The 24,466-nt window shown below is 39.6% G+C and overlaps 1 protein-coding gene across 2 annotated transcripts in view; it reads right to left on the bottom strand.

Moving 5' to 3' along the window:
- The window catches only part of gstcd (glutathione S-transferase, C-terminal domain containing), a 58,218-nt gene that overhangs the window by 12,283 nt on the left and 21,469 nt on the right, over positions 1-24,466 (bottom strand). For both annotated transcript variants that reach the window (XM_028598424.1, XM_028598433.1), the window contains exons 6-8: positions 4,751-4,866; positions 4,386-4,430; positions 3,797-3,925 (exon numbers count right to left, since the gene is read on the bottom strand). In XM_028598424.1, coding sequence (XP_028454225.1) covers positions 3,797-3,925; positions 4,386-4,430; positions 4,751-4,866 — 290 coding nt within the window. The remainder of the gene's footprint in view (positions 1-3,796; positions 3,926-4,385; positions 4,431-4,750; positions 4,867-24,466) is intronic.

Below are 24,466 nucleotides of genomic sequence, written 5' to 3'. Positions count from 1 at the left end.
TTGCCGTAATTCTAAGCCAATGAAGTGTGTTCCGTCGGCAAGGTAGTGGTATTTTTAGCGTTTCGTATTGTAATTCTAAGCCGAGGAAGTGTGCCTGACTGGCGTGTGGAGAGGACAGTGAGGTTGTTGTGTTTTTAGCGGTTCATACTGTCATTTTAAGCCGAAAAAGTGTGTCTGTCAGTTGGTTACAGAGCTCAGCGTGAGCACGGGCTTTTATGACTGTCAATATAGCCAGCATCTAACGTTAGCTACTCGGCTGTGCTGTGGAGTAACGTCTGGCTATGTTAGAAAAGCGTCTAGCAACATTGTTGTGAATGCTGCGGTCTCAGCCTGGCAACCCCCGTGAACTTCGAGTCTGGGCAGGAGGGGGCGGGGGAGACGACTCTCCAGTATTTTGAATTGGTAGTGCAGTAACAATTTTAACCACTAGCTGCCAATATTACATACAATATTACATATTGCAACTTTAAATGACTGATGACTGACTTTAAATGATCCAATACGGCTGATAAAGCCGTATTGGAAATGGTCACATACATAAGGCTTAAACTAATAACAGTAAGTACATTGTTCTTCATTCAAACATAAAGAAGAAAAAACAATTGCAAACAATCAGACCCTGAAGCAGAACCAATAATGGACCTGGATGGAGTAAAATAAAATCCAAATCTACTTCAAGCTCCACAACTTTTCCTGCCTCCAAGGTGAGTTGGCTCAATGTTATCTGGCAGGAGAAAGCATTAAAAAATACACTGTATGTAGAGGATCATTCTGATACCAGTCTAACACCTGGGACATGCAACTGCAGACAGAAAGAGCAGCCACTGACTAAGAATAGGGACACCTTAACTTAATTAGCCCGATTAAATGAGTGTGACTAAAAATAGGACCATGTATTATACATAGCAGGATTAAAATCAGTGTGATGGGTGGCTCCTTCGGGTAGAAATATCTGTGTCAAGCAGGTAGAAGCTAAGACAAAGCAACAGCTGAGACTGCATAGCTGTTGAGGTAAGAATCTCAAGCAGTGCAGAAAAGGACAAACTTCAGCACCTGTTTCATATATAAAGCTTAAAATGAATTTGAAATCCATGTGTGTGTGCATAAACTCTCTGACTAGGCTACAAAAAAACGCCCACATATTGAAGAGAAGAATAATCTGTGCTGTTTGTTTCTTGCCAAATGGAACGGGTCTTAGTGGAGTGACGATGTTGGAACAATAGCTTCTAATTACAGCAGGTACAAATATATTCCTATTATATATTATACTACTATATGTCCCAGAGAGAGTTAAAGCTAGGCTACTAGAACAGCTGGCTTTTCTGAAACTGGGCTATGACGAACGGCAGGAAGATGGATCTCCCCAACATGTTTGTGGGATGACACTGACCTGAGACACATAAATAACAACCAATGATCAAGAATGATGACAATAAAGATTGTATGGAAAAGCAAAATGTGTGGAAACAGGAATTCAGGGACTCTTCATAAGGTGAGAACAACATGTTTTTAAATCCTAAAGACCTGTTTTTGTGTGACACAGCCAGATTCAAACAGCCAATTAACAACCACAGTTAAGGACCTCTAAATTGAAAGTAATTATCAGTTCGAGAAGTCAAGAACTCTGTAGATGAAGGTGGGTGTTTTAAAAAGGACTAGCAATGGTTTTGACTTGCAGTTGAAGAGTGTTACCCAATGCTGGAATTTAGATTGTTTCGTCCCTTTTAAGCATGGCGTTTGAAAGCTAGTAAAAAAATGATTCTGTTGTTGCAGGTAGCTGTGCAAAATTAAACACATTTACTAAAGCTGGATCTTTAAGCTTAATAAACACGAACAGGCAGAACTGCAGTCCTGGCAGATATAAAATGTTTGATGAATTAAGAAGTAAAAGTGTGACATGGCCAAGTTAACTCCATAAAACTTGAAATGGCCTGCAATCTTCTTTTCAAAAGATGTCTCCCAAGCCTTTAATGAAAGCATAACTCTTAAGATCTTGGCTAAATTTAAAACCATAAGGATGGTAGATTTTTTCAAAGTAAACAAAATCATCAAAACCAAGCCTCTTTGAGGAAAACATTTAACCCTGACCATTGTCCTTCATTTTCTGCATAAAACTGCCTTTTGGCTTTTCAATAATCACAGGGGAAAGTGACATATACCGCTTGACTGAAGTGCAGGGCACTAAAAGGGTTCTGATTAAAAGCTCCACTTCAGGAAATGAAATGTCATCTTAGCAGCACTGACAAAAATAATTGCACGTTGGCATTAACAGTTTCTGAAAAAAGATGACGAAATAACATTTCTGAGCTTCTCCGAAATACAAAAATATTATAGGATTAAATATACAACGTTCAGACACCTCGCAGTAAAGTTCTGATTGTGGCAGAGTAGAAAGTAACACGTTTATGCAGTGTTAATCAAAGGGGTTTACTCCTCTATTTCAATGCATAATCAGAAATGAGAAGCACTGAGTTATTTGCTTGATTTTCATTATTAACATTTAACAGAAAAGGTAATGTTGCACATAACATAGGGCAAATGATGGCAACTGTTTTGACAGCAATGCTTTCAAACCTCATGCTAACGTCTTAGATAAATTAAAGAAATATGGAACTGGATGATTGCCCTGTTGATAAGGCTGTTACATAATTTTATTCAGTAAAATGAATCAATGTCATGGAACTGTTGATGTAAACACATTATCTGTGCTATGTAACCTAATAAGATGATTATTATGGCAGTGGGACTACAGTAGCTTGATTCTCTGCATTTTAATGAACAAAAGAGATTTTGCCTCTTAAAGTGACAGTTCAGCCCAAAATCAAAAATACAAATTTTGCCTCTACCTGTAGTGCTATTCATCAATATAAATAGTTTTGGTGTGAGTTGCCGTGTGGTAGAGATATAGGCCATAGAGATGTCTGTCTTTCTCTAATATAATGCAACTAGATGGTGACAGCGCGAGATGTAAACGGCGTTCTCCTCGGCTGAGCTGTAGCGTTGGTATCGGTTAGCTTCAGTTACAGATCAACCGAGGAGGACGAGCCTCTCGTCCATGAGTATGCTTCCTTCTGCCCAGTGATACAGTTGGCAGGTGTATAATGCAAATAGTTCCTACATGAAACAGCTCACAACCAGGTCTGTTGATTATCTTGAGTTACCAGGTCATGATTTCTGGATTGGCGCTTTGAGCACCACAAGCCGAGTGCCATCTAGTGACATTATATTAGAAAGAAGGCAGACATCTCTACGGCAAATTTCTCCAGCACTGGGCAACTCACACCAAAACAATCTAGATAAATAGCACTACAGGTAACAGTCCCTTTAAGCTTCAAAATGTGCACACCAAATGTCAGTGCTAATTACATTTTCACTGTGTCAGAACAATTTTTTCACTGGTCTGTTAGAAAGCTATTGTATAGGTGTGAAAAGCAATTTGATTTGCTTAAAAACTCTAATGTCGACATTAACTTGTGATTATAGTTGTATTACAGTGAATCAATGCTACTGTGGCTGCTAATTGATACTAATTACAATAGCCTAAAACATATAGTGCAGTACAGATGACATTGTGAATACTCAATTGTATGTCCAGTTAAAGCTTTGGTTTATTTTTTTGTGATTTTTTACCATCACAAACAAGTTTTACATTGCATTTACTTGCATTACCAATAATTAGCTAAATCTTAAATATTTAAGTCACTTGAATATTGTCTACAGAATCTATGGATCGTCATACAAATGGAGACAAAATGAATGCAAAAGTACATTTTTTGTATAGTATTACTATGCTCACCCCAATATGAAACGGTCCGGTAAAGTAGTCCAAATTGGCCTGAATGAAGCCAATGTTTTTCAGACCGAGCTCAGCGCTACGACTCTGGGCCCTGACCAAGGACTCTTCTTTGTTTTCTATGAGGATGACCTTGAATAAAGACAGAATAAACTCACAAAGCTGCATGCAATTGCTACTTTTTCAGATGCAATAATAAAGTTTCAATGTATGGCAACAAAAAAAACTATCTATAAAAGCTATCAAAATGAACAATAAACAGACTTTTATTAATGCAACAGAAACATGAGAATACACGAGGCCTTTTTTTAAAAAAAAAAAAAAAAAGTACATTAGGACAAAACATTACATGACCAGTTCTTCAGCACATCACATCACAACAATACAGCAGTATTGTACGGATGCATTTAATGATGAATAATGATCACTTCATCATTATTAATAATGGTTGATGGACTGAACTTTTAGTTTTTAAAATGTCAAAAATAGTGACAAATGTCTGTTAAAGGTTACCAGAGTCCAAAATTACCTAACCAAGCAACACAATTTAATGATACAACACACACACACATTGCAAAAATACAAACGTTACCTGGCAATCTGGAAGTGTGTGAGCCAGAACAATCCCTACATGGCCCTGAGAGACAGCACAAAGAGAAAAAATAAAAATACACAATAGGAAAACAGCACGCAGGGGGCATCATTGAGTTATGATTAGTGCTGCCCTTTCCAACCAAACATTGACCTTCTCGCCATGCAACGCTACCTCTCTTGAGCATGCATTTTCATGAGTGGAATTACCAGTCTGTCTGTGTACACTGGTCAACGACAAAAGTCATTTAAAGAGGCAAGGAAAACATGAGGGAATATGAGAACTAGCTCCTTTCAGCTGGCTGCTAATGGAGCGGCAGTGATAAATATACATGCATAGCTGGACTGATGGATGAATACACGTACCGTTCCACTGCAGAAATCCACAACGGTGTATCCCGGCCTGGCTAGCTCTGTAACCATGGCAACCAAGTTATTCAGCTGTTGCCTCTTCCTGACTGCACGTATATTTGACATTTTCCCTGCAAAAGAGCACAAGTGGAAAGCAACAGGTTTTTCCCAGGTAATTATTCTGAAAAGTCAATTTAAAGAAAGCTATCAAACACCACACTACACATTTTTTCATTACTCTGTGTTCTTTTCTTTTGCTGTCAGAGAGCCTCCCCACAACTGCTCAAATTTTGATTTACAACCAGCCATTTCAGGTAATGGTTATAGCACACAGATGAAAAGGCCTCTACTCTCTCATGAGCATGTTTCCAGCCAATTGCCAGAGCAAACAATCTTTCAACATAATCAAAAGCAAGCCTCAGAGCCAAAGTGTCCTCCTCATTTGTGGCAGAACTTTCTGCTGCTGTGCGAGCAGTGTGTACCCCATTAACTTGAAGCACATTTCAGTCTCCTGCATCTTCATCACCAGTCTGATAGCACACCACATCGGCAGCGAGCCATTGACGCGCTGTGCCAATGCCATCTCTGGTCCATTAATCTAGAGTGCCGAGTGTTTCATTTACCCCACAGTCACACCCTCATATCCACACAACTGGAATATCACAAAATATATTATTCCTACACGTTCCTGCTCACACTGCTTTGTATACGACAACAGGGGAGGGGAGAGAGCGAAAAATACTTCCGCCGACAAGAATAGGAAATTTTCGGTGTCATTATTCAGGCTCTCATGCTGGCTGTTATTGAGTTGATCCCAGTTGTAGGGAGAGCACAATAAAGAAAGTGAGGGATGAATTTAAATACAGAAAAACAGCAGGAAGGTAATTGAAAAGACTCTGCTCTTCGCTTGGCTGAGAAATTCACATGGGTGCAGGCACGTCTATGTATCCGTCGCTCCAGAGGGGCTTTAGTATAGAGGCCTTTTGATGCTTCTGAAGATTTTAATTGCACATTACAGAGTGGACAGAATAGAAAAGGGGAACCAAACAAAGTAAGAGTGCAGATTATCCATTGAGGACTCAAACTTTTGATGTGATATCGAACACTTTAAACCTGCAAAGATTTTTTGGCCACTTGGGAGCAGCGGAAACAAGCTGTAAATACAACACTGACATTTTTATTACCTACTAAAGTTGATTTGGCAAACTCGTTAGCAAAAACTTGTCTATTTACACATTTAACAGATGTGAAGCAATCAATTATTTGATCATTTGTGAATCATTTGTAGTTGAGTTTCTTTGCAAGTCCAATATGCGTCGCCTGGGTAGCTCACCTGGTAAAGTGTGCACCCCATGTACAGAGGCTTAGTCCTCGCCTCGGCAGCCACGGGTTCAATTCCTACCCGTGGCACTTTGCTGCATGTCATTCCCCTTCTCTCTCCCCTTTCATGTTTAAGCTGTCCTATCAAATAAAGGCCTAAAATGCCAAAGAAATAATCTTAAAAAAAAAATAAAGATTCACTCTTTAAGCTCCATTTTGGTCACCAACAACTCCTGAGGGAAATATCTGGCTTTAATTGCTAAATGTTCATTATGTTAACTCTCTGTCATTTGGTGCTGGGCAGGCAGCACCAATAATTTTTTTTGCTGAAAACAGCTGCCATGAGAGCTGTAAGAGTCAACCAAATCAGTTAGGGTGTGGGCCTGAAAATCCAAACAGTGAGCTGAAAGGCATTATAAAGCTTCATAGAGCTGAGGGGAACTGCAGAGTCAGGTGATAATTAGATGTGGATTCATAATGACCAGCCAACACTTCCGCATACAAGTAGTCGTTTGATCCATTGTTAATATAAAAATATTGATTATAGCTGCTAATGGTTTTGCACAAAATCAAATCTGGGAAAAGCCTTAAATATAGAGGGGTTTGCCAAAAATCCTAATTCCCAAACTGTCACTAATACAATTTGATTTGTTGTTGATGTAGTTTTGAGTGCTCATGTGCAAAGCATTTGTGTGAGGTCCACAAGAGGTTGCATGAGTGTATCAGGCACATACTCAAAGTTGTTAAAGAAGTGCAAAAGGTGTATACAGTATTCTTTGTTTCAAAAGTGTATTCATTGATTGTGTTTGTTTGTGCGTGTGCGTGCGTGCATGCGTTTCTACTCAAACAAGACTTTGATGTTATAAAAGGTCACCACACAGCTTAAGGCCAAACCCATCAGCTACGTAAGACTGAGTGGGTGGCAGCAGAAGCGCTAACTACATGCCAGTCGACCTTTCCCTATGTTCATTTTTGATGTGGTTTAAGAATAATACTGAGAGAGGTCTTAGAAGTTCACGCCCTGGGTTGCTGTAACTGCATCAAATTCACTCAATCTTAGATGAACATCATACATTATGCAATTAGAGGTCAAAAAGCCACAAGATGTATAAAGAAAAAACAGAGTGGCAACCCACTGTAGATAACATTGTCATAAGGGCTTAATGACACAATTAACATTAAGCATGTTTCATTATGACTTAAAACATTCTCACTCATTTTGGTTAACCAATAAAACAAAGTGGCTCTAGCTGCAATACAATTCACTTTCAATTTTATAGCAGACACCTAAGGGAAGAGAGACATAAAAAGTGTCAGGTATTCTGACTATTTCCTTTCATTTTAAGACATGCTTTGGAGTAGGTAGGAAAGAGGAGGGAAATCAATATCTTAATTAAAGATACAAATGATTACGGGTTTAACTTTCATAAGATTAATTGACGACATCAATCCCCCTAGAGAATTTCTCTTTCAACAGGCATCCTGTAGTCCTCTCTCTCTCTGCATTAACACAGCTCAAAGTGTGGATAAACTGATGAGTGGCTGGTAAATATTTGACACTTAACTAACATGTTGATCTTCACTGGCTGTCTCTTGCGCAACTGTTTCACATTTTTTTCTAGTCACTTACTTTACTCACCTATCAATTTCTTCTGCTGTATGAGATGTATTTAGTTCCAGACTAGATATATATCCCTTGACCCTGCCCCATGCCTAACAGGCAGTGGACCCAGATAATGAGCCCAAAAGGCAATGCTCCTACATGTCCTTTTTGCTAAAAGGGTCAGGCAGACACGACTAGCAGACAAGCACCTCCCCAAGGGTCTTTATGAGACTTAATCATCATTCGTCTCTCGGGAGGATCTACACACTGAATTGCAATCTACTTGCTAGACAGAATGCTGATACTGGACAATTCTGTGAAACCCTGGAGTCTGTTCAATGATGAGGTTTCTGAATGTTCAATGTCAGCATTTTGCATTGGTTATTCACACAGTCTGGTTATGGCACGGTTAGGCAACAAAACCTTTTGGTTAAGGTTTAGTGTGTGGTTAGGCAAATAGACTATCATCAAGGTATTGTTGAAGTTAGGCAGCTAAAACTCAGAAAGATGTTGCATAAACAGTATTGGACATAATGAAATGTTGACCTCATGATGACACTAGATGAAAAGTCAGGGGATCACAGTTCTTAGAAATCACCCCAAGGGGGGCCATGAATGTCTGTACCAACGTTGGTGGCAATATACTGTACATAATATGGCAATTCACCCAATAGTTGTCAAGATATTTGACTGAAAAACCACAAATGTGAAACTTATTGTGGCGCTATAGAGGAAAAGCCAGGGGATCACCAAAGTGTTTAGGACTCATCCTCTGGAAACCATAAATGTTTCTACAAAAGATGCCAAAGTTGCTTGAAAAATAAGCTATGATCTACCATTAGCCTCAATGACAATACATATGACAGCTTCCCAATGAAGCTTAGGAGACTACAATGTAACTGAATAGTTTGATCCCAGCCAAAACTTGCAAGAAAATAACAATCACAGACCATGTAATTCACAGAGAGCTCAGTAAGAGATAGGTCTATCTAAACGGTGATTCCCTCCTCCCCCCAACCTGACATTTTTCCTCATACATCCAAACTAGATCTACTGTCTTCCAGCCACTTTATAAACGGACACAGCAATCCCAAGTGTGACAGAAACTGCCTGCAACTGTCATCTAGCCAAGCATAAATGATCCACTAGCGAGAAGAGTTGTTGACAGGTAGACATAAGCTCACCTCTCCTCCTCTGTCATTACTCACATCAAACGGCATATACAAGACTGAGAATGAGCTCTAATGTTATAGCAATTAGTCAGACATTGGCATGTCACAGCATCAAGCCAAGAATGTATAAATGCAAATAGTCATGCATAAATTATCTCTGAAGGGCTGACAATGGAGACTACATCAAGACAAGCTATATGTCTGAGACCATGTTAAAGGAAATGAAAGACTATAAAAAGCTGGACACAAAGACTCTTTTCAAACTGAAACTTGGCATCATGGAATAAAATCCTCTGTATTAGACAAACAACTACAGTGGAACACACTGGCCAGTTATTGAATAGTAAAATCTCATTATATTACAACAAGCAAAACCAATAAATCCACCAATGTGTAAAGATTCTTCCACTTGGTTCCAATCCAAACTTCAACGCACATTTCAACATTTTTCCAAAATTGTTTTCTTGTTTTGGAGGGGAAACTGCACTGGGATTATCTCATCCAACAGCTCCAAGTTTGAATTGGTGAAAAGCCTAAATATTTTTTGTATTTTTGTGTACATCATGACATAACTCAAGCACAGGCTGTTTATTTTTGTCTGCATATTAATGTTCATGCAACCTAACTACAAAATTCTGTGGATTTTATGATTTGCCTGCAACAGAAAGACATTTCCACGGACATATTGGCCAGCTACAACTCAGGCCTTCCTTTGCAGTTGAAAATGTAATTACTTGTATTACTTGTCCCAGTTTATGTTAATTAACCTCCACTGCTGACATGTTAGTTGGTTGGTTGGAATCTGATGGGGTCAAGTGTTTCCTCCTGATAGAGTTCTGCGTTTAACCTCCTTCCTCAAGCTGATGTGAGACAAAAGCAGAATATTATGATTCTGGTGGTGTTTATGAACAGGGGCATGGAAGCCATCACATCCAGATAACTATTGGCACAAAGCCAGAGATGACAGAACCAGTAAGAGTCTTAGTATCAGAGAGACAAGTTTTCTGTTTTCCAGCAGGTTGACTCTGCCTTGACATATCCTAATGCTCAGTGAGGAGAAAGCATGCTGTGGCTGTGTCATCGGGGGAGACTGAGGATCCATTAGCCTGTGTGTCCTCTACTGCTAAAAGGTGCCTACCACTGCTGTTGCTGGCAGTGAGCCCTGAGCTCTTCCTTTTTCCTCTGATGCTGCAGAACTGCCCAAAGCCTTATCAAGCAGGTCCATCACATATATTAGAATGTAAATACATTGCTGTGGCACAGGGGGCCTCTCTGTTTAGGCTCTGCAGGATCCAACAGCTAACATCTCTCAGATGATATGCTGGTTTAAAGAGCAAACATAAGGAGGGATGGTATATGATTCAACTCTAGGTTATGTTTATTTATATATTTATATATATATATATTTATATTTATATATATATATATATATATATATATATATACTGTATATATATATATATTTATTTATATATATATATATATATATATATATATATATATATATATATATATATACAGTGAGGAAAATAAGTATTTGAACACCCTGCTATTTTGCAAGTTCTCCCACTTGGAAATCATGGAGGGGTCTGAAATTGTCATCGTAGGTGCATGTCCACTGTGAGACATAATCTAAAAAAAAAATCCAGAAATCACAATATATGATTTTTTTAACTATTTATTTGTATGATACAGCTGCAAATAAGTATTTGAACACCTGTCTATCAGCTAGAATTCTGACCCTGAAAGACCTGTTAGTCTGCCTTTAAAATGTCCACCTCCAGTCCATTTATTATCCTAAATTAGATGCACCTGTTTGAGGTTGTTAGCTGCATAAAGACACCTGTCCACCCCATACAATCAGTAAGAATCCAACTACTTGGTGAAAAAAGGTCCACTGTTGGAGCAATCATTAGAAAATGGAAGAAGCTAAACATGACTCTCAATCTCCATCGGACTGGGGCTCCATGCAAGATCTCACCTTGTGGGGTCTCAATGATCCTAAGACAGGTGAGAAATCAGCGCAGAACTACACAGGAGGAGCTGGTCAATGACCTGAAAAGAGCTGGGACCACCGTTTCCAAGGTTACTGTTGGTGATACACTAAGACGTCATGGTTTGAAATCATGCATGGCACGGAAGGTTCCCCTGCTTAAACCAGCACATGTCCAGGCCCGTCTTAAGTTTGCCAATGACCATTTGGATGATCCAGAGGAGTCATGGGAGAAAGTCATGTGGTCAGATGAGACCAAAATAGAACTCCAAAAAACTCCGTGTTTCTCAGCAACAGCCCAGAAACCTGACTGATCTAGAGAAGATCTGTGTGGAGGAGTGGGCCAAAATCCCTCCTGCAGTGTGTGCAAACCTGGTGAAAAACTACAGGAAACGTTTGACCTCTGTACTTGTAAACAAAGGCTACTGTACACAAAACATTGATTTTCTCAGGTGTTCAAATACTTATTTGCAGCTGTATCATACAAATAAATAGTTAAAAAATCATACATTGTGATTTCTGGATTATTTTTTTTTAGATTATGTCTCTCACAGTGGACATGCACCTACGATGACAATTTCAGACCCCTCCATGATTTCCAAGTGGGAGAACTTGCAAAATAGCAGGGTGTTCAAATACTTATTTTCCTCACTGTGTGTATATATATATATATATGTAAATTGGTCAAAATATAGTTTTTTTTTTCTTTTGGAAATCACGTTGAAAAAAAACATTGACGGGTCAAAGTTGAATTATATTTAATTTATATACAAACTTATTATGTGTTCAGACCAGTATCAGCTCTTGTGTTACAGAGTGTTACTTTAAAAGTGGGTTGTAAAATAATGTTAGAGACTATGAACTTTCCATATTTCCATCTAAACTGTGTAGACCGGTGTTATGCAGCCTCACTAATGTCCGGCAACCTACAGGAGTTATCTGTTGGCTCATGTTACGCGTTTTGCTGTCAAGGAGGAAACAAATTGCTTACGAGTGGAAAGCGTCTCCAGACGTGTTTACCACAGAAATGTCCCAGACAGTCATCTGTCAAGAGCCAAGAAATATGGTGTCACAGGGTGTCATGTTAGAAGACGGCGAGCCTGAAAGTCTTAAAACAACTTATGTTGCAGAGAAACTCTTTACAACTCTTTCACATTTTGTTCAAGAATAGCAAAGAAGTACAATGAAAGATTGAATCATGGCATTTTTATTTAGGTTATATTAAATATGGTATGTCCATCTACTTCAGTGTAATTCTGTGTTTTTCATTTTCAAAGTCTTTATCAGGCCCATATGGAATACTGCTTTGAGTTTCCCATAAAATATAGAAATAGAAAACTGTTTGGGGCAGCTGTTCGTGTAGGATAATACTACAATTTATTGCATAACATTGACCGTCTAGAGCTATTTTAAAAAGCATATCTGTAGTTAGTAAGATAAATGTGAGTTTTATCCTTTGATGTGGTGATGTTTATGATCTTTATGATCTTCCATGAGCTTATATATTTTTTTACATCTTACAGACAATTTAATGACAAAATAAGCAAAAGCGCAGGTCAATAAGTCAAGGGTCACTAGTGATAAGGGTGACATGTACATGTATAGCATCTCAAGTAAGCAATATTTCTTCATAAACCTTCGCATTGAGTTTCAGTAAATGGAATGACGCATGTGCACACATTGGGTTGTGCATAGTCTTGCATTGCCAGACATTCCTCCACAGCAATGCCGGAGGAGGGTCTGGCTAGTCCACACAGCATTCCTGGATGGGAGAGAAACGTGATCTGGTTTATTGGCATTTCTTTGAACCAATCACAATGGTCAAGGGCGGCTTGTTTTGGTGGAACGTGTACGTTCAAAAGTTGTTTTAGTCGTGCAACAGAAAACTTAGATTGGACAGATAGTCCAGCTAGCTTTCTCAATTTACCCTGCAGAGATCGACCAGAGATTAAAATTCCAACGAAAGAAAGCGGAAAGTAACGGACATCCAGCCGAAAAGAAGGACATACGGCAAAATTTCCGGCGGCAACGGAGCAATCCCGGAAGTGGAAGGTCGTGGATATAGTCTAGGATGTGCACAATCAAGCCGTATCCAGGCACTCCAGATATGATTGCTGATATAAGCACAGAGGCACCCTATATGTATAAGTGTTCGGTGAGGTGGAGTAAAAACAGGAAGATATGGTGGATCATTATCTTCTCAGTCTAACCTCCCCTGAGCAGATCATGTTTGAATGCGTGGATCCGGCTCAAGTAGTCATGAATGTACCACTGTGCCAGCTCACAAAGGATCAGGTTGGCTGTCTGTCGAGGAACAATAACAGCATTTTTTCTTCTTGGCAGCTGCTCAGACGATGCAGTCATAAAAACAAGTGCAAAGGTGGTGTGGGAGCTCTTAGCAGGAATGAAGAGGTTAAAAGAAAAGCAAACAGATTTTAATGTTTTGCTCCTTCAATAATATTGCACATGGTGAATTTGCACATCTGCATCCTCCCAGTATATTCTTCATAGTTAGCATGCAAAGTTTTTTGATTGTACTGTATTCTGTACTGAGCTATTTTTATTTATTTAATTTGTTGTTTATTTTCTGCGGATATATATTTCTCTCTTCTATTGTTGATCATGTATATTTACAATATTTGGTGTTCCCGTGCAATACCTGGATAACCTGCTGCTTTAACACAAGAATTTCCCACTTTGGGATTAATTACCTTAAAGTTTAAATCCAAGCACATCTATCTATCCATCTATCTAAACCTTTTGTGTTTTTATAACTTCTGAATACATGAATATGCCATGCACCAAATGAAAGGCTGGCTAATGCAACCGTAACTCATGTTAAACTCCCTGGTGCGAGAGAGCATGCTATATTTCTTTTATGTGTTTGAAAGAAGGAAAGTGCTGCACACTTGTTCACACTTCTTGCTGTTCTGCAGGAGTAAACTGACCAACCAAAATAAAAAGTGAAAGAGTGCTTCTTACCACTTAATAAACAAACTGCCTGGAGTGCAGTAACAAAGGTAATGGATGACCAAGATTACCAAGGAAAGCTACAGGCTTAACAACATGACACATGTTACCGCACTGGCTTAAAAGAACAGCAAATAAACTCACCTCTTAAAATCCTGACTTTCCCTTAAAAAAACATCATAGTTTCCATGAATTTATAATGAAAAATGTGTCTGTATGACAAATGAACAAATGAAATGTCATTGATGCACATTTGTTATATACCTAATTAAAACTTAAATTACCTCACAGCTAATTATACAACCACTAAAGTTAGTGCATGTAAGACTGTCCCCTTTTAAATAGAACATATTTGAAACTAAATCTTTAAATACCTTCAAAACAACGCAGAATGTGGGATGTGACTAAATGTTTAGGGTTTTTCATCATTTCTTTGTAGTTTGATGTGTAAAGGAAAAAAGTTTACTTTAAAAATTTAAAAATATATATATAACAACAAATAAGGTGAGGTGATCTCTTCAGTACTGAAATTATACTGCATGACATTAATTTTTGTAGATGGACCCAAAATAATTTATCACAGTTCCATAAAGTTAAAGGTACCATCAACATACTGTTTATGTGACATGATTCTGGCATGTTTTCATCAATTGCCACAATATCTAGCTGGCAGGGCTTTAGTTCTACCTTGCAGGCATCTTGCAATGTCTTCGTCATAATTAGAAATTTGAAATGGTTTGTTGGCACTTAAAAGTGTATGCACTAGTGCAGAAAAGCTTGCCATTGACAAAATGGTCTTTATTATAGAAAACTACAGACCAAAGCATGAGGATGTGCCAATGGAAACTTTGGCACATCTTTGGAGATTGCGGACGGTAATAATAACAGGAGAGAAATCTAAATTCACAGTCCTTTACTGGCAATGTAAATATTGTTCGGAGCGACGCTAAAAGCTGCAACACCACACAACATAACTGCAATTGTGCTGTGAGGTATTTAGAAAGGTTTGAGGCTAAACTAAATATAATCTTGTTAAGTATGCATAAAGTGGAGAAAAAAAATTCACAATACTAAAAGCTCCAATTGTTGACACATCAGAAAGAAAATGTTTGCCTTCACAGCAGAAGTCGCTGAAATCTTTCAATGTGTTTGTGTAAGACTGTGATGACAAGAAAAAGGAAAGGTAATGAAGACAAACATAAGAGGAAAAAACTTCTCACTGCGCATCCTTCAACAGCTTTGGAATGTCTGTCAAAACATGACCAGACAAAGCTGTAGGCAGTGGTCTGCATCATTATGGAGCTCCTGTGGTCCCTGCTACAGGTCAAAGCACATACCTAATGTGTCTGCACTGTTTTGTTTCAAAATGGGACTACAACTAAACGGAGACATCAGTTTTGCTTTTCCAAATACATCCAATTACTGGGTTTTCTGTTACACATGTACAGAGAATGACATCAACACATGCTTTTACATAAACAAACACAATGAAAATGTTTTCATTTTCCCTGTTATGGCTAAAATGTATTAGTCGATTACATTTTTTTTTAATCAATGACAATTTTGATAATTGATTCATAATAGCTGGTCACAGTTTCAGTTTTTTTTTTTTTATTCTATACCAGCGTAAACTTAATCCATTCAGATTTATTGATTCTCATTAAAACATAATTGTTAAAAAGAATCAATTTCACCTTTGGAAACTTGTGAGTTGATGACTTGCACAAATTGATAAATAAAATCAATAATGAAAAGGATCATAAGTTGTAGCCGGTAACACTTTATTTTCCAGATCAAAATTCATAAAATTCCTGAAATTAACAATGTAATTTGGTACTGAGTACAGGAGATAGCGTTCAGTTAGTACACTTAATTAATAGGAGGGGCGGCTTCTAGCTCACACAGTAAGAGCGTTTGCCCCATGTTGGCTTAGTCCTGCAGCGGGTTCGAATCCAACCTTCTGCCCTTTGCTGCGTGTCATCACCAATCTCTCTCCCCCCCTCTCATGTCTATCCACTGTCACTTGTAATAAAGGGGGAAAAACAGCCAAAAAAGAATCTTAAAAAAAAAGAAAGATGATTAGGAGAAGTTATTAGGACATCATAGACCTGTAAAATTAAGTGTTACCCTTCAGTCAATATATTGCGCGTTATAACACGGCAAAATGTTTAAATGGAGACCTCAGAGCCATCTCTCTCCTTTTGGCTTCCATTTACTGTGTAGGCTAAATGTTGACTTGCAGTCTCTCTCCTAATGCTGTTCACTGCACTGTTTGGAGTGGACTTGGCAAAAACAAACATCTATACTCCTCTGCTTTGAAAGCTAGTGAAGTTGTATTTGCCACGAGCAGAGAAAAAAAATGTTGTACTGTAGTTGTTCAGAGAGGATTCAAATGACTGAACTGCACATTCACAGCTCAGCTAAGGTAAGTAACAAATTACCTGAGGCTACCCATAAGCTGACCATGTCCACAAGTAAAACATAACATTTTCTCAGTTTGTGGACTTGAGATGGATTTTACACTTCAATATATCAACCTGTGATATAACAAAAGTAGAGTTCTTCCACCTAGCAACAAACAATACCATTGGCTGCAAAAGCCATAACATTTGACCAAAATGCATGCTTCCCTCACTTTACCTTGAACCCTCAAATACACCACTGCAACCTGGAGAAAGTCATACTGTATGCCATCCACTTCCCAACTCACCATCTGTGAAAAGATGAAAGTACTCATTCCCATCCTGACCTAAGGATAGGGTTGGGCATCGTTTGGATATTAACGATTCGGATTCCAATTCAGATTCTTCCTCTCGATTCCGGTTCTTATCGATTCTCGATTCAGATTCTGAGGGATGCAGTTGAAAAGGGTCACATGCTTATTTCACAAATAAGAGGAAAGTTAGATTTTGATTTAATGGTGGTTTGCAGTTTTACAGGGATTTTTCAATGTAAAATAAAGCCACACTGGAACGCCGCTTACTGTGCTCCAAGGCTGCAACACGCCTGGCCGCTACGAAAACCAAAACTTGCGCATTTTAAGTTTTGAACCCATGATCAGAATCAAATCCTCCAAACGATTCCAATAAAGAAACGATTCCGATGGAATCGTAATTTTTGAAACGATTCCAAGTAGGAATCGGTTCTCGATGCCCAACCCTACCTAAGGATATACATATTTGTCCATTTGTCAAATGTCAACACTAGATACAGTGATATGTTATCGAGGCTACTATAATTACTCCCCAATTTCAATTTCCTGTACTAAAAAACTCTCAGTATAGTATACTATAGCTATACTATACTGTAGCTCCTCCAAAACTGCCTTCATTGCACCTTAAAGTGCTGGATATACTCCAAAACTCATCACATAAACATAAATCTGTTTATACTACATTGGGTGTCTGCATACATGGAAGTGTTCACATGGCGTTTTGCACTCACAGTCCTACATTTGTTTTGTTGTATCGTAGCAACGGTTTCCACAGCGCTGACGATCATTTCTGGGTCAAAAACCACTGCTGCGGAGTGGGGAGGAGAATCCAATCTTTACCCAGTTGAGGTGTATACATACATGCACGAATACCCCGGTTACTAAAGGAGTTATCTAGGTCTGTTAACCGGGTTATGAGAACTTTGCTTTAAACCGGAGTAAAGTGTTTACATGGCATTACAAGGGTATTGCCTTAACCCGAATATAATACTTTTATTTTTTATTTTTTTTAATGGCATGAAAATTTCACTTTATGAGGTTTTTTAACATTAATATGAGTTCCCCCAGCGTGTCTATGGTCCCCCAGTGGCTAGAAATGGCGATAGGTGTAAACCGAGCCCTGGGTATCCTGCTCTGCCTTTGAGAAAAGGAAAGCTCAGATGGGCCGTTTTGGAATCTGCTTGTTATGAGGTCATAACAAGCAAGGTTACCTCCCCTTTCTCTGCTTTGCCCGCCCAGAGAATTTGGCCAACCCATGAGAGAGAGACATCATGGCTTTCAAACGAGAAAAAAGTGGCAGTTGGTCAAGGCCAAACCCCCACCCTGCACCTTGCCCCTCCCATTCTCCTCCTCAATAGCTTCAGACACAGAAATGGCACATCCTAAGGAAAGCTCATTGTGGGACTGGCTCTAGTGGCTGTAGTTCTGCACCAAAGCTGAATTTCAGGAAAGAGACTTCAGATACAGTATTAGGGGACCACTAAGGTCTATTTAAAAGCATCCAAAGAGCACCATGTCATGGGACCTTTAAATTGCACGTAAAGGCACTCACTATCATCTGAGTAGTATATGTGACGAAGACTAACATGAACTTTTAAATTTTTTATGTAAAGAAGAAAAAAAGAAAAGTATTGTAAATTGCACTCTGCTGAAGACATCACTTTGGGCATTGGGAACCTCTAATGGGAATTTGTCATTAATATTAGTTATTTTAAAGATTTTTACTGAAAATAATTGTTTGTTGCATTCCTGAACATTGTTGGGTTGTGGGTATTTTGGTGGGTTTGGAACAAGATCTTTTGACACGCAAACTTCCAGGCATGAATAGTTGTGAATGGGCATCAAATTAACAAATCAAGTCAAATCTACTTTAAACACCAAAAAGAGACCTTTTACACCACTGACTTTACTTAAATGCAAACAAAAAAAAAAAAAAGGATCATTTGGCTATATGACCATACTGCAAGTACAAGATTGTTTATGCACAGCGGAAATGGCATTATCAATGTTTTATTTTACACAAATATATTACTGTTATTAGAAGGAGCAACATGTTCTGTAAGGGTCTACCATTTCTGTTCAGCACTATGGTAGGTTGTGTCTATAAAAAAATACTTTTAATAACAGTATGAATAGAATATATATTTTCTGAAAATAAAGTCAAAAATATTTAATCCAGCTGTTCTTCCTGTTATGTCTCTGAAAACTAAGTAATCTGTTTTTATTCTGTGCACACTCTTTCCCTTTATCCCTTGCTCTCTGTGCTCTGCCGGAGCTGTCAAAGTCAGGGAGTAAGTGGCACAACGCTGGCATCTGTGGAGGGCTGTGTCAACGTCTTCTGGCCTGCCACCCCTGTGAAATCTCCCAGCCAGTATGGCTTTTAGCCCAGGCCTTGCAGTGCTAGCTCAAGGATAAATAAAATCTGGCTGGACTCCAGCCAGCTTGTGTCCCTGCTCCTCCTGGTTTTCTTACAGAAACGTTGGGCTGCCAGAACCCGACCCCTCTGTTGAGAGAAATAAAGGGATTCTCCCTTCAGTTCTGTGAATTTACTGCATTAAGTTTATATCGTTATGGCAGAGGGTAGCTCCTGGAGTTTAAAATGAACGTTTCCTAACTAATACTCTGTCTTGACAGAATTCAACTCATTATCCCTTTAGTGGTCTCTGACATGTAGGGCTGTCCTCGACTAAAGAAATTCTTAGTCCACTAACACTTATACAATTTTGTCGACTAATCGATTAGTTGATTTAATTGACAGAGCTGTGCACTTTGAGAGGTGGTTAAGACTAGAAAAGCCCAATATAAATGTAGTTAATTAACCATCTGTAAAACTGAGTTTCTCCACAATTAATCCTGCAAAAGCACCACTTTAAATCTTGTGTTTACTATAAATGTGCTCATAAGTTTCTTGGAAATGAGTAATTAAGCATGAATAAGCATAAAAAATGACTAATCGACTAAAGAAATCTTAGTCGACTAAGACCAAAACGACCGATTAGTCAACTAATCGACTAAGAGGTGGCAGCCCTACTGACATGTACATTTTATTTTAGTAACAGAAAGTATACACTTGATATTATACATGTATCTGCAAATGTCTTTGCACTGCACAGATATTCTTATTTATTTAGGAAAGTGGGACGAGAAGCAAGGGATTGCAGATTGGCCACAAACACTATATGTCATGTGCCCTTTGAATAATTACAGCAGGTTTTAGATGAATCATTATGTCTTAATGAGCCACCTGCATACTAAAAAGAAAAGAAAAAAACACTTCATGCAAGCTATTGTTGCTCTCCTATCCTTGCAGGTCCACCAAATATTGGCCAACACCCTCTGTTACTTCTCCCAAAATATAATCCAAAATAACTCAATTAATACTAGGGCTGGGCGATATATCGATATTAAAAATATATCGATATATTTTTAAATGAGATATGGAATTAGACCATATCGCATATATCGATATAGTTCAAATGTGATCCTTGCTCCCATAGATATATACACAGATGTCGCCTTGAGGTTCTAAACATACGTCAAAACCGCCGCCATCTTGGAACAGGGGTCCGAAGCATTCAGATCAACGCTAAAGATGCCGGACTTTTGTACTGCTTAATTATGTTCGATAGAGGAAATGAAAAGAACAAACAGCAATGAATAACATTTAACAGGTGACAATGTGTTTTATGATTATGTATGCCGCCTTCGACCAGCAATCTGAGCTCCGGCGGTAGCGGGAGGCGGAGAGCTCCGTGGCTGGCCGCAGCGTCTCTTCCCCCGGGAAAAACACAGCTTTGCCTCGCTGCTGCGCCGGTCCCCGCTGATCCAGATCGGACCAGCCAAAGACAGAGTGGTGATCGGTAGGATCTTACACGTAGTCCAGGACGACCTGTATGTCGATATCGGCGGAAAGTTCCAATAAGTTTGCCGGCGGCAGGCGGACGGAGAGAAGCTACAGCGGGGCAGCAGAGAGCGTCTGCGGCTGCAGGATCTGGAGCTCAGTGCCCGTTAAAATTACATGTAACGCATAAATACATACAGAAATAAATAGTGGAGGAATGAGCCTGGACATTTCAGTCTGTTTTAAACTTCACCTTGAAGCAGAAACTCTTAGTTTAGAAGGGTGAAGTTTCCGTTTGAACTCAGATCTGTGAACCGATCATAATAAATATTCTTTGTATTAACACATTAATTAGTTTCTTTGTTTTGTAGTCGATAGTTCATCTTTTAGTTTACTTAAGTGGAAGCAGTATCAAGTGGAAGAATGGGACTATAAACCTAGGCTTACAGGCATGAGGCATTACATTTTGAACAAAGTAGATTATATTAATATCAAAAGCTTAATTGACCTTTGGAACGAATCACAAATATGGAGCTTTGATTTCAAAAAAGGTACTCCTGTTATACAGTATTTAGGTTTACATTTTATTATTTGAACAGCTGAGCATTTAATCATGAACCAGGTGAAGAAACCGGTTTATTATTTATTTGATTTTGCAACTGTCTCTATGAAACTACTTGTGACATGTCATATTTGATTTTGGCTTTGACTGAACATTTGCTCTCACTTTGCGGAAAACAATATCGGGATATATATCGTATATCGATATTCAGCCAAAATATATCGGGATATGACTTTTGGTCCATATCGCCCAGCCCTAATTAATACTATATGAAATTTTGATGAAAGGATACATTTGTGCTAGTAACTGCAGGGATATGGGCAGAGCTGTATACTAACAAAGTAGAACTACTTCACTACACTACTTAAGTACTAAAAGGCTGTATCTGTACTCTACTGGAGTATTATTTTTTTCTCCTACTTCCATTTTTACTTGAGTACATATTTTCGATGAGTTTAATACTTTTACTCCGATACATTTTTTATGTGCTGCATCATTACTTGTTACTGTTGTGAATTCCTCACACTACGGAGACGGTGTAGGTTACAGTGTGTGTACGTTAGTTACGTACGCTAATTATGTAATAATTACGTAATAAATCCCAGAGATCGCGTCGTGTTTCTTTTCATTACGGTCGCCCGTTCAGAAGTCAGAGACGATGTAAGTTTGTACTCTATTTAGCTATTGTTGCAGCAGATCAATCTATTCCTGAGTTGTTTCAGTCTGCAGTGAGTCCTGAATGTTAACAGTTTTTTGTGATGTGAAGCTGCTAGTTTATCGGTGTGTTGCTAGCTTGCTTACTTTCCTGTACATCACACATACCTAGTGGGTTTTGGGGGGCTTTAATCGTTACTGTGCTGGAGAGGATGTTCATTTTACTTTCACACTCTGATAATTGTACATTTTATTTCAGTATTTGTTAATATTTGTTATTTTTAATATAATATATTTAATATTTGTTAATTAATTTGGCTACAGCCTTGGCTAAACATTTGACATAATATAAACAATATGATATTTAAACTTTTGACTGCATTCTTTAATAACTAAATAACAGTACTTTTACTTTCAGTACTTGAGTAGTACATTTTAAAATAAACTACTTGCAATACTTAAGTACAAAACATTTTGAATATTTTAATAGTTCCACTTAAGTGTGGTGCTTAAGGGCGCTGACACATCAGGCCGATTATCGGCCGTGGGACAGTCTGGCGAGGTCAGTGACTCCAATCTGTTCAGTGTGTCCCGTCGTCCGTCTGGGGGGCTGTCGGCGTTCATTTTGGCCGTTGGGACTCACCCGGAAATGGGGAGCGGAATGAGGTGACTAGAGTCTCTCAAAATCTGACCAAAATCTTTTAAACTGACCTTTGTTGAGCTGAAATGAAGACAGATTCAGCAACTGCATGGCCTATTTCTCGCTTAAAATGTTTTCAGAAACACGTTTCAGTGAACTATTTTAGTACAATATGAGATTGTATTCTGAACGGCCGCCATGACAGTCTGGCTTTGAATTTCCGGAGAAAACAAACCCATGTGAAGCGTTCGTCCAATCAGCTGCCGGTTTTCATTTCTTGGGCAACATTACAGATTAGCGCCGCCTGCTGTTATAGAGATGTATTACGTCTCGTCTCCTCTCGTCTTTTTGGTCTGTCGTGTGGCAGTTTTTTGGACCTCAGGGACGCGACTGATCATATCGACAGGGTTTTCTGTCAACGGTCGGCCGTCGGCTATATGTGTCTACACCTTAAAGAGCACTTCTACTTCTACTTGAGTCACTTTTTTGATAGAGCACTTGTACTTTTACTCAAGTATGGGTCTCTAGTTCTATACACCTCTGGATATGAGTGACTGTCTACAGTTGTTTATGTAAAAGTCATTGTAGTTACCAGAATGTAAAAATGTAGAGCTATGGAGGCCCCTGCAACTTAGGTGATTTATATGTATTGTTAAATGCTCTGCAGTAGGGATCGACCGATACTAGTTTTTAAAGGCCGATACCCATTAGTAGTAGTTAATGAAACCGATAACCGATATTTGGAACAGAAAAAAAAAATGCTGCGGCGGCGTCTTCGAGCTTCGAGCCCCGCTCCTCCGCCCGGGCCCCCTCCGCAGCGGCTGCCAGCACATTACCGGCAGGCTTCACGGAGCCGCAGGACCATGAAGGTGTCCCCCACTTGGTCTAACCCGACCCCCGAGCCACAACGGCGTGGCTATGTCGGGGAGCGGGTAACGTCTGTCCCTCTACGGTTAAGTGCCGGAGACACAACAGCCCTCGTTCCCACTGAACAATGCGCTGACAACATGACAGTCGTTCTCCACACAAGCACACATAGGTGTATATATCTATGACAAGCACACACCAGCCCACCGCAGCACGCGGAGCTCCACCGCTCTCTCACTATGCAGACAGCGGGAGCATTCTTCTCCCCCCGGCTATGCCAGCGGGATGAGGACGACAGCGACCCGGTGGCCGCTCCCGCCCCATTCGGCGGTGACCGGCCGCCGCCCTTTCAACAGACTGAGCGACACGATCACACGTCTCGCTCAGCGACCTATTCTCGACCTGCCCCAATTCAACCGGTGCATTACGGGGCGCCAATTCCACATGCTGACAAAAAAGCTCACTGCTCCCCGCACAATCAATAGTTTATTTGGGCGTGGACATAAACTCGATTGTCATGAGGGCCAGGCTGTCAACGCCAAGACGAGACGTGCTGATCTCTCTGTTGTGGCGCACAACGCCATACGCGGCACTGTCAGCGTTGTCTGTGATGTTTTTTCTGGGCATGATGTCTGCGGGTCGCGTAGTAGCCCCCCTGGGTGTCCTCCACATGAGGAAAATCCAGAGGTGGTCTCACCACCAGCGCCTCGAGCCTATACACCACAAGTGGCGAATGCTGACCATTCCTCCCTCTCTTCAGTCAGACCTGGCATATTGAGGAAACCCCCGAACCCTCTCAACCGGGGTTCCCCTGGGCAAAGTGACGTCACACGTGAAGCGTCCCTTACTGGCTGGGGAGGAATATGCGAGTCGCAGGTGGTGGGAGGAGGATTCAATCAGTCAATCAATTACAACTCTCACTATCATGCACGCCTACACTCATGGCTTGGGCTTTGCAGCCAGCTAGGTCAAGTCTTTACCATGGAAATCTTTTTTACCAGAATAACGCTTCTGATGCGATCTTCTGCCAGTGCATGAGAGAAAAAAAAAAAAAAAAAAAAAAAAAAAGTCTATGTCGCAGGTGGCATTGACTACATCAGCTTCGCCCTAACCCAATAGCGTAGCCTTAGAGGGCGAAGCCTATACATAATAGAACGATAGTTACGTTATTGTAACTCCAGATTCTATGAGTATAGGTGTTGCCCTCTAAGATTCGGGCCACCTGCTCCTATTACATTAGCTGAAGAAAAAGCTGATGTTGGGAGATGAACAACGGGTCTGCTCTGTACATATACAGTATCTGCGGACGTAGTTGAAGCCCGTACTGTACACAAGGGCGGGAAAGAAAATCTTCACGACTGCGCATGCGCGAAGGGATAAACCCAATAGCGTAGCC

This window comes from Perca flavescens, chromosome 2 (genome assembly GCF_004354835.1).
Source record: "Perca flavescens isolate YP-PL-M2 chromosome 2, PFLA_1.0, whole genome shotgun sequence".
Classification (NCBI taxonomy): Eukaryota; Metazoa; Chordata; class Actinopteri; order Perciformes; family Percidae; genus Perca; species Perca flavescens.
The sequence above is the reverse complement of the archived record's forward strand: the minus strand, read 5'-3'. Positions and strand labels throughout refer to the sequence as shown.